Raw genomic sequence first — 10,992 nt, forward strand, 5'->3', positions numbered from 1 at the left:
AAAAACAGTCTGCTTAGTTTTTCTATACACTGTGTTCATAAGGAGTAAACCTCAGCACACACACTGCATGACTAATGGAATAATGAGAGAATTACATTCCAACACACCGCAACAATACTGTTGGAGTGCTTAGTGGCGTAGCAAACCAATGCGCATACCATATCATCACATGGTTCCTGGTTCAATTCCGAGTCCGACCCTCGACATATCCTGCATGTCATCCCCTCCTCTCTCACCCATCCTTCCTGTCAATCTCTACTGTCTCTATCCCATAAAAAAAAAAAATGCCCGCACTGGGCAGAGGTTGGGTTATGTAAGAGGCGTTGCCATGGCGAGAGGCAGGTGGGCAGTACCGTGGTACTGGCTCAGCCCAGTGTTCCAGGCCTGTTATGGCGCACGTTGCCATGGCGATGGAGCCTCGGAGCCATTATTGGGTTAGGGACACCGGCGTGTCTGTTACGTCTTAACTACTGTGGAGCAGCTCAGATAACTGGGAATGACAAACAGTCTCAGAGGGGAAAGAGGAGGAGAGGGGGAGGGAGGGCTGGGGAGTGGAGGAGAGGAGGGCTGGGGAGTGGAGGAGAGGAGGGCTGGGGAGTAGAGGAGAGGAGGGCTGGGGAGTAGAGGAGAGGACAGGAGGGCTGGAGGAGGGTAGAGGATGTGGCAGGGTGTGATGTAAGGAAGGATGAGGCAGCTGGATTGAAGGATGAAGTTGGTTGAGGATGTAGATGGACATCTTATTTTGATGATGTGAGAGGGACTCGAGGTTGCTGTTGTGAGGCTGCCTAGTTGTTTTGAGGGGATGTGGTCAAAACGTCAGGTTTTGCGCGATGATGCATTCTTGCTGCCTATGGGGAGTTGTTCAGGCGATTAGAAGGAGTTGTGCAGACATTTGTCCATAATGTTGTTTGCCGTAACTTATAAGTGTTACAATGTTAACTTAACACTCATCCTCCTCAGCTGTCTATCGATCTCTGTTTGAAAGGTTTGTTTGTGTGTTTATCTTTCAGGTCTGCCTCCCCCAGTCTCCGTGGCGACCATGGAGTCCCAGTCAGGCGAGGGGCCTAGTCCCTGCGGCTCGGCTCCTGCTGCATCATCTGGCCCCGCCCCCAGCCCCCAAAGTGAGGCCATGACCAATGAGCTTCAAGAGCTCTCGCTGCAGCCCGCCCCCAACCTGCTGCCCCTTCGAGAGAGGAAGAATGGTGAGTTCAGTTCCGATCCGATCCAACCCGTAGTCTGGCGACTTCACATCCGTCATCCGTCAGTTTGTACTTTTTTAACAGTTCTCTGAATGTGAACAGCACCTTCAACTCAATACTCAATGCTCATCGTGCTATATAGCGCTACTGCTAGTGATGAGTAATCAACACCTCAAAAAGCTCACTCCAAAATCAACTCATGCAGGTTAGCAGGGCAAGTAACACTGTGGAGGACAAATGGAAACGACACCATTTCTTTGTACCGTCTCTTTTCGCTAATTACATTCAGTGTGTTTGCCTCCTTTCTTTAACATGGCAGAGAGAGCAGCTGTTTCTTTACTCTCTGTCCAGGCTTCTTTCTCACAGTGGTCAAGGAGGGAGAGGTTCGTATCCCTGAGCTGTTACCATGCCAGGAAACGTTTCAGAGAGGGGGAGGACGAGAGAGAGAGGAGTGCACGTGCATTTAGGTGTCAAAGGTCAGGTGGAATGCGCTTGGCTCTCGTTCTTCTTCTGTTCTCTGGGAGGAGGAGGAGGAGGTGGTAGTGGTCCGGGAAAGAAACCCAGTTGAATTGGAGCCTCTCTGAAGAAAAATTAGGAGGAAGATCTTGGGTTTGTGTGTGTGTGTGTGTGTGTGTGTGTGTGTGTGTGTGTGTGTGTGTGTGTGTGTCTGTGTGTGTATATATATGTGTCAGCGCGCACATTCCTTTTGGTTAGTGGATAACATTTCCTGAGTGACAACACAGAAAACCTTCCCACCAAAAGTCTCTTCTTGCAAATGGAAGCTATGAGACATGCACCTGAACAACAAGCAAGCAACAGCAGCATCATTTCAGGATCCAACAGTGTGTTCAGTGTCTTCACACATCCTTTCCAGGCAGCTGAGAAGAGTTTACATAGTTATCTTATTATCTCTGGGGGATTACTTCATCCAAATCAACGAGCAAACACTGTAGCCCAAACTCTGCATGTTGTTATCCTTGTGTACACACACGCACACACGCACACACACACACACACACACACACACACACACACACACACACACACACACACCCACACCCCCACCCCCACCCCCACCCCCACACACACACCCACACACACACACACACACACACACACCCACACACACACACACACACACACACACACACACACACACACGTACGCACGTGCACACAAACAGAGTTACTCTAGCAATTCAGAGTGACCTATTTTACACTTCTACAATATTTCACTCAAGTGCAGATCTACACGAGAGTTTAATGACTAAACTGGCCGTGACCCAACCACTTTGCTGAGGAGACTTGTGTGTAAGTGTCACAGTGTGGAGTGGATGGCCAGATACTGCCCTGTCTGTAAGAGAGCTCAGTACACAACAGAACACTGTAGCTCGGCGGTGCTACAGTTCTTATCTCCTGTTTTCTCACTGGCTGAGTGTGTGCAGACACATGGATAAGAAATGAATTGGGGTATATACTAGATGTCTTCCCTGTTTGCATTATATTGGAGAGAGAGAGAGAGAGAGAGAGAGAGAGAGAGAGAGAGAGAGAGAGAGAGAGAGAGAGAGAGAGAGAGAGAGAGAGAGAGAGAGAGAGAGAGAGAGAGAGAGAGAGAGAGAGAGAGAGAGAGAGAGAGAGAGAGAGAGAGAGAGAGAGAGAGAGAGAGAGAGAGAGAGAGACTGCACAGGAACCCATTAACCCATTCAGTGACCCCATAGTCTTGCATCTCTGCCCCTGTCCCTGAACACATGCTACCAGATGAGAGTTGGATTCAATATGACCCAGTATGATGTGGAGGAATGACTGTGTCTAGAGTTATGTGTGGAGAGGCACATGCTCCCCCCTTGTGGCTGATGAGAATATTGCAACAGGCCATGCATGGACTGCTGAGAGAGGGAATAGCAGTACAGATGCACTTGTGTTTGTATTCACTGTCAGCTAGTTGCGTTAAGATCCTTTTCAAGCATTTGAATTCAATTGATATTTTCTAAAAACAACTCTGCCTATTCATTTTGGATTCTGCATGTTTGAATGGTCTGATTTATTGAACAGGCTTTGAAACACCTTAACCTTAAAATATGTGTAGAGTCAGGTTCTCTCCCTCGATCTCTCTCTCTACCCCCCCCCCCCCTCTCTCTCTCTCTCCCCCCCTCTCTCTCTCTCTCTTTCTCTTTCTCTCTCTGTGTGTGTATGTGGGGGGGGGGGGAGGATATGTGTGAGTAACACTATCTGCTATCTGCACAGGTGAAGAGGAGCTGGATATAGCCCCCGTGGCCAGCTGGCCCTGCTATTTAAACCAGTCAGCCCCCCCAGGGGGATGGGTTAGTGAGAGGGTGAGGGGGGTCACTGACATTCTGGAGGCCAGCCTCAGAGGGAAGGAGTTAATTTGAGACTTGTTTACAGCACTCTCTCCCTTCCTGAAGAAGACCTGATGAAAATCAATAAAATCTGATTTTTTGGGGGGGGGGGGTTTATATTGTTTATTTGTAATTTCATACACACTTGCAAGTACAATGTGTGGAATTAGAGGAATAATTGTGAAGGTGAAGATGTGAAGGCAGTATCTTAAAGCCATGTAACTGTTTTGGTAGTGACATAATTTTTGTTTTTCAAACGATCGAAGGTGGCCTCTTGTCTTTTGTTTTTCAACCCTGATTCTTGGAATACCCTTGTTGTTGTTTAAAGGGTTGGTTCAGGGTTTTTTCAATTTATAGTCAGATGGTTCCTTACCTTGGGAGTTGTCCCTGGGCCAGGAGAAACTTTAGTCCATGGTTCAGAGTTGTTTACATAGCCGCTACTAACTTCAGCTAACTTTAGCCACCACTAACAGAAATACAATGGGGTTGATGGGGCTAAAAAAAGGTTGACATTTGTGGCCACAATCACCTCAAATGAACTCTGACATGGTTGGTTACTTTGTGTTACTTTGAGGTGATTTGATTTGAAGTGTTAAACACTTTTTTGGCACTATAGTTCCAGAACCAACACTTGAATTGAAATGTTCGATTTTCTCTCGTTTTGCGGTCATAGAAAAACACTGACTGACAACATTAAAGCCTGGTACACATAAAGATAATCTGGCTGATTTTGGCTCGATTTCCCCCCTTCCGACCAAGGACATCTGATTATCGGATGGCTCTAAAGATTATCCGACAAGATTATCCTGTGGTGTGAGGTGTGTTAAGAGTCAATTTCTCCCGACAATCTGCTCGGAAAATGGTCGGGGCTGACGATCGTAAATATTAAACATGTTCAATATTTACGATAAAAAATCCTCCTGTGTGTGGGCGACTCCCGAGTCCCATTGTGACGTGAATGGAATGTAGCCAATCAAGAAGCGAGCTGACTGACACGTCTTCTTCTTTTCGTTCTTTGGCAATTTATTTGCCCTGTCGCACATGGCTGCCTCGTACAGGTCAGTTAGGGTACTACTACCCTGATCATGCAAGATTACTGGCTTGGGGGACGAGACTCTAGACTGTCATAGATCAGATCTTTATGTGGTGTGCTGTTTGTTTGTTTGTTTGTTTGTTTATTTGGATCCACCATTAGATACAGCAAATATGCAGTAGCTATTCTTCCTGGGGTCCTCAAACCAAACAATTCTTCATCTTAAACACTTAAATACAGACAATACACTTCCATAACATTCATACATACAGTACATTAGCCCTATTATCTTACATTTTTTGTTAAAGCAACTTCTGTTGCTATCTGAAACTAAAAAGCTTGGTAATGAATTCCATGCCACCATTGCTCTGTAGTGAACCGTTCCCTTTGCTACATTTGTTCTGCATGGAGGCAGCCTGAATCCACCTTCTGATGCCTGCCGAGTACAGTACTGATGTTCATCTGAGAAGAATGTTAGTTTATTATAGAGTACTTCTGGGATTCTATGTAGAATATTTTTTTTAATGAAAGACACAAGTGAGTGATGTAATTTACTTTTGACATTTAACCAGGTGAGTTGATTAAGCATTGCCATGCCACCTGTTCTGTATTGGGACTATTGGAGCACACCACACACAATACGATCAAAACTGTTCAATCCATGATTTTTTTATCTTCATGTGTGGGGTCTCTCGCAGATAAAAAATCTGTTAAGATTTAGAAAAATCTTTGTGTGTACCAGGCTTTAGGGACTGTTTCCAGGACACTGATCAAACTTAAGGCATTATAACTGACGTTTATTAAATTGTATTTCGCTGGGAAACAAGCCTTGAAAGTGGGATATATATATATATATATATATATATATATATATATAACTTAAGGCTTGGCTTAATTAGTGTCCAGGAAACTGAGTGTTGAGTCAGGATCTTTACGGCCTCTCTGTCTACAGCAGTGCTAACGACAGTGACCTCTGACCCTGAAGCCCTGATCTTTTCCCTGAAGTGGGGCAGTGTGTTCATTCCATTTAAAGAACCCTGAATACCTCTTTTAGAAAATGTGAAACTAAGCTGCTAGGGTGCTTGGTCATAACAGGCTCTTTTGGCTCTGCAGGCTTCCCTCAATGGGCCTAGCATTACCTGGGGGCTGCTATGAAACTAAACTGCTAGGTCAATAACGCTGCTGTAACTGCTAGGTCATAGGATGCCTCAGTACACACACACACACACACACAACCCTTCTCTCTGAATAATCTGTGTGTCAATACAATGAACTAGTTTCCTTAGGTAAAAAAAATAGCTATTCTGTTCAGTATTCAGTAGTACTATGTAGCAGATCCAACACGTAGGCCTATGCTTGCTTACTCTCATAAAACAGTTATTGTATCAAAAGGGCAGATGAACGTGTCAGAATTCACAGGCTTGTGTAACATTAGCCAGGATTAGATTGGCTAGCATTAGCCTGTGATGGCCAATTTGCACTACGGGTTCCTTCTGGGAGTTGTGTTCATTTTACCGTGACAGTCTACCTACACAGTGGGCTTGAAACTCACTGGTTCTGTATTACCAGATGATCTCGACAGGGAGACATATTCCAGGCAGATAAAAGTGATTACCACTTTCACTAACACAGCAGAATGTAGGTATTTAGTGTATTTTGGGTACACTTATAGCCCCTGTGAGTCCTTATTTGCTTTTCCTATCAGTATTTATGGCTGACATAAGCGTACACACACACACACACACACATACACACATACACACACACACACACACACATACACACACACACACACACACACACACACACACACACACACACACACACACATACATGAAAGCAGGATTATCCCTGCAAGCGCTTGGTTGGTGCCTTATCTGCAGCAAGGGGGATCAGTCTTGATTCGTTTTCTCCTTCCTCGTCAAAGTGAGCTTTGCCTGAGGTGTGTTTGCATCCTGCATGCTACACACACACACACACACACACACACACACACACACACACACACACACACACACACACACACACATATATATATACACACACAAGTGCTATCCAACAACCTATTTGTATGCAATGCATCTGTTGCCCAGTAAATAGTTTTTTTTTTTATGACAGACACTCCAAGGCTTGGTGTAAATATAGACAGAACTATACAAAGCATACTGAATGTCAACAACAATCAAAGAACCTTCCGTCTCTCCGAGGCAAAGGTGGATTGTCTGTACTTGACGTTGTGCGTCAAGTTTATTAACCTCGATGAGAAGCAGCACCGGATCCCTCCTATGGTGCGCCGTACTCCCACCTTGTGATGCTTCACTTCAGCCTTCATCTAAGCACAAGCACCTGTCCGTCAACCTCTGAATGTGACACTGTATGAGACTTGGTAGGAGCAGCAGGCAGCTGACGTGTTAATGGGCAGCGGCAGGCAGCAGACAAGGCTCTGCTTCTCTGTCTAATGCCGCGTCATGTTAACAGATGTTTAGTTGGACAGAACCTAAGTAAAAGTGTAGAGAGAAACTGTCAAAGGAGACGCAGGTTGATTTTGGAACTGCAAGTGTTTCCGTATCTGTGTCAAGGGTTAAGCCCAGAATGCTGTGTGCCTGTATACGAAGCTCACACAGGTGCCCACTCTTGTGATGTCATGAATGAGTTTTAATCACAGGTGCCATGAGGATGAAAAGGTGCTGATGGTGGTGGTGTGCGTGCGTGTGTGCGTGCATGTGTATGTGCGTGTGTGCGTGCGTGCGTGCGTGCGTGCGTGCGTGCGTGCGTGCGTGCGTGCGTGTGTGTGTGTGTGTGTGTGTGTGTGCGTGGCCCTGCCCTGTCTGTCAAAGACTGAATGACTGCAGCAACAGCTGACAGAGTGCTTGATCACAAATTCACCGGCGTTTGACGAACACACACACACACACACACACTCACTCACACACTCGCACACACACCTCCCACTCAGTCTTGTCGGTGCAGTAGACACAGTACTGCCTCTTGAAGCGTGTAGCTGTGATACATTTCTCTGCAAGCAAGCTGTTTTGTCTTGTCTTTTACTCAATTTTTCTTTTGATTGTTTTGTTTTTGGACATGTCGAAAAGAAGCTTGTTCTATTTTGAAGGGTTTGCAAAAGACAACTAAGAGACAGGAAGGTTGTAAGGGACAGCAGTTGTTCACAGTACCCTTTGAATTGACTTTTGAAGAAATTCTTTGTCTGAATTTTTAAAAGATTTTTTGCACAAGGAGGAATTCATATGCTTCTATTTTGGACCATTGTGCCATGTCTTTCATGATTGTGTTTTAGAGACCTCTGTGACTTGTGAAGTTTAAGACATCACAAAGGTCATATTTCCTATTGACTGGATTGGATTGAACTGAACAAAGAACCTATTTTTGTGACATTTTATTGTTTTTGGATGTTATTTTTTTTGATTTCTTAAATGGGAGCCCTGCCTTTCAGTCACATTTATTTATCTTTTTGAACTTGATCGCAATGCTGGACACCAACCCCTGCCTTCGCATTGACTCCGCCTCCTTCAGGCCCCCTCCAATCAGCAACAGCATGGACAAGCGAGTAATACGATTGGAGTTAGAGCGCCGGGCTTGTCAGAGCCTGAGGGAAGGTGGGACTTATGTTGTACAAACACACACACACACACACACACACACACACACACACACACACACACACACGCACACGCACACGCACACACACACACACACACACACGCACACGCACACGCACACGCGCACACGCACACGCACACACACACACACACACACACACACACACACAGATATTATAAAGACAGTGGAATGATACTGTGGCTTCATTGATATATTTGTTACACTAATGAGGTTTCCTTGGGGAGTTGGTTTGAGATTTGAGAATTATTATCTAGACTTATTGCAAAGACTGCATCTGTCATTCAGTTTTTAGTTGTTTCTAACTGAATCGCCTCCATTGAGTTATGCTGCTTCTGCTCCATTTGACCCAGTATGTGTGGGTGTCAGGTGTTTTCTGGGCTGGCGGTCCGTCCGACTAACTGTCCTTGGTGGCTGTGGTACAGATGGGCCAGCGCCAGGACAGGACTGGGCCCTCTGCCCAGGAGATATGAACTCAGGAACCTGTGGAGGCTGGCACCGCCAAGCCAGGCGGACATGAGACCAGCCCAGGTGGACCGGGGTAGATTTAGGAAGGGTCCCACCCACACTGAGAATCACAGTGAATCTCAGAGAAACATACCGAATCGTGCCTAATCGTGTAGCAAGACAGTCCCATTAGCCCAGGATACGGTCACAAACACTGCACAGTTATAGTCCCTTTACCACTGTAGAGGTGGTTAGAAACGTTGAGACTAGTAAAGACCCTGTCCTGATCTTGACGTTCACTAAGACACACAGAGACAGGTTTCAACACTGAGACTCCTAGAGGGCCTGAGGCACAGACAGAATATGGACAACGGGAACACAGTAAGATACACCACAAAGATGAGGCTTGCACTGAGACATACTCTACTGTCTTAAGAGAGACACACTCAGACACTGTATACGGTTGTGACTCCCCGGCTGGCCACGTGTCGAGGTGTCCACGTGTTGAGGCAAGACACAGCACCCCAAAAACCGGCGCCTTGCATGGTAGCTTGTTGCCATTGGTGTGTGAATGTGTGTGTGAATGAGGGGCCATTGTAAAGCGTTTTGGAATAAGGCAGTATAGTGCAGTAAGTGCAGTATATAAGGCAGTAAGTGCAGTAAGTGCAGTCCATTTACCATTAGTATGCATGATTTATTCCGTAAATCGCAACCGAGGCCTTTCTGTCCGGCAGCACGTTTGACTGTGTCAAATGAGCAGTACAGCCAAGCCCATGGTTGCCAGGCCAGCAGCATACCTTGACGGTGGAGATGGAGATGGAGGTGGTGGTGGTGGTGGTGGTGTTGGGTCTCCAAGCCTTACACGTGTGTCCCCCCCCCCTTCCTGCAGGCCCAAGCCTGGGCCTTGAATTTCTGCTATGGAGCAGTTTGAGGTGGCGGATGTCGGACGGGTTGGGGGTGGGGGGGTCTGCGGGGTCGGGGCGGTGTGTGATTTACAGTAATGTTACCTATAACTCTACCTCACCACCAGGCCGGGCCAGGGCTACAGCAGGCCAGGGAGTGTAGAGTTACCTCCTAGCTATTACAGAGTGGGACACAAATAGAATCCTGCAGGGAGGAGAAGGTGCCGGAGGGTTTCATGTCAGGGTGGAGGAGGAGGGGGGGAGGGAGAGGGAGGCTTGATAGAATGGAGCGGTTTGAAAAGGTGCTCAGACAGAGAGAGACAGTTGGAATAGGAGTTTTAGGGTAAAAAAAAAAAAAGAGGAGAGGAAATATTATTTGAACATATTATATATTATATTTATAAGGCGCAGAGAAAGGCAGTGATACGGCTCATATTGAGCACAAAGGGAGAGATGGCAAACGATAAAGCGATGTCGTCTTCACATTTGACCTCGCATTTTTGTGAGATGCTGAGAACCGGAATAAATGTTGTTATTTACTGACATTTCAGAGTGAGCACGTTCGCTTAGAATAGATTCTGTATCAGCACCTTGCGTAATTCGCCTGTCGTCTGTTGGCACAATCGTCAGCAAATCATCTGCCGTGTGTATGTGTGTGTTTCTTTGTGTTTCTGTGTGTATGTGTGTTTCTATGTGTATGTGTATGTGTATGTGTGTTGTGTTCCTGTGTGTATGTGTGTTGTGTTTCTGTGTGTTGTGTTTTGTTTTCGTGTCCATGTTTGCCCCACAAAGCCTATTTAAACTCCTCTGTGGTTGAGGGAACTAGCTACGTCAACTCGGCCCACACCAGAGAAGATGGGGATGTTTTGGCTCAGGCGTTGACAGCGTGGACTGTCGGTAATGTGGAGAGGTCGAACCACAGAGGCTGTTCTCAACATGGGGAGAGACTGTGAGAAAATTCACACTTCACTCACTACTAGTTATTTCTATTCTCTGTGGTGCAGACCAGCCAGCTTGACCACCAACACTACTACAACCACCACAGAAGACTCATTGCTATTAAGCTTTAGTTCTATCTATTCTATCTTTGGTTGTTTCACCATTCTCAACACCTTCCTCTTGCATCTGACCTCATTCTCATTTCCACTCAATGTCACATTCAGAGATCGTCAAACACTCAAACAGTCAGACCCCATGCTAGATATGCAACATATAGGCTACGGTTTACAGCTTAACAGGTGTCGATTACAGGAATAGCCGCTGGAATGGAATGATCTTTAGTCTCCTCTTAGAGTGGCTGAAGCGTAAAACACTGAATAATGCTCATGGTTTTATTAGGAAAACATGGGGCTGGTCCAGAAACAACCCGTAACCCCCTAGCCTCTACTCTCTATTCACTTTATCCACTGGAGATATAAA

General features: G+C 46.0%; 1 protein-coding gene across 1 annotated transcript in view; it reads left to right on the top strand.

The window, feature by feature from the left end:
* Positions 1–1,039: 1,039 nt before the first annotated feature.
* mrtfaa (myocardin related transcription factor Aa) overlaps positions 1,040–10,992 on the top strand; it is a gene marked incomplete at both ends in the record, with an annotated part of 30,174 nt that continues 20,221 nt past the window's right edge. Inside the window, one exon of the mRNA XM_080523408.1 lies at positions 1,040–1,202. Within this exon, the coding sequence (XP_080379534.1) occupies positions 1,040–1,202 (163 nt within the window). The remainder of the gene's footprint in view (positions 1,203–10,992) is intronic.

Source organism: Nansenia antarctica (genome assembly GCF_963989245.1).
Source record: "Nansenia antarctica genome assembly, chromosome: 2".
Classification (NCBI taxonomy): Eukaryota; Metazoa; Chordata; class Actinopteri; order Argentiniformes; family Microstomatidae; genus Nansenia; species Nansenia antarctica.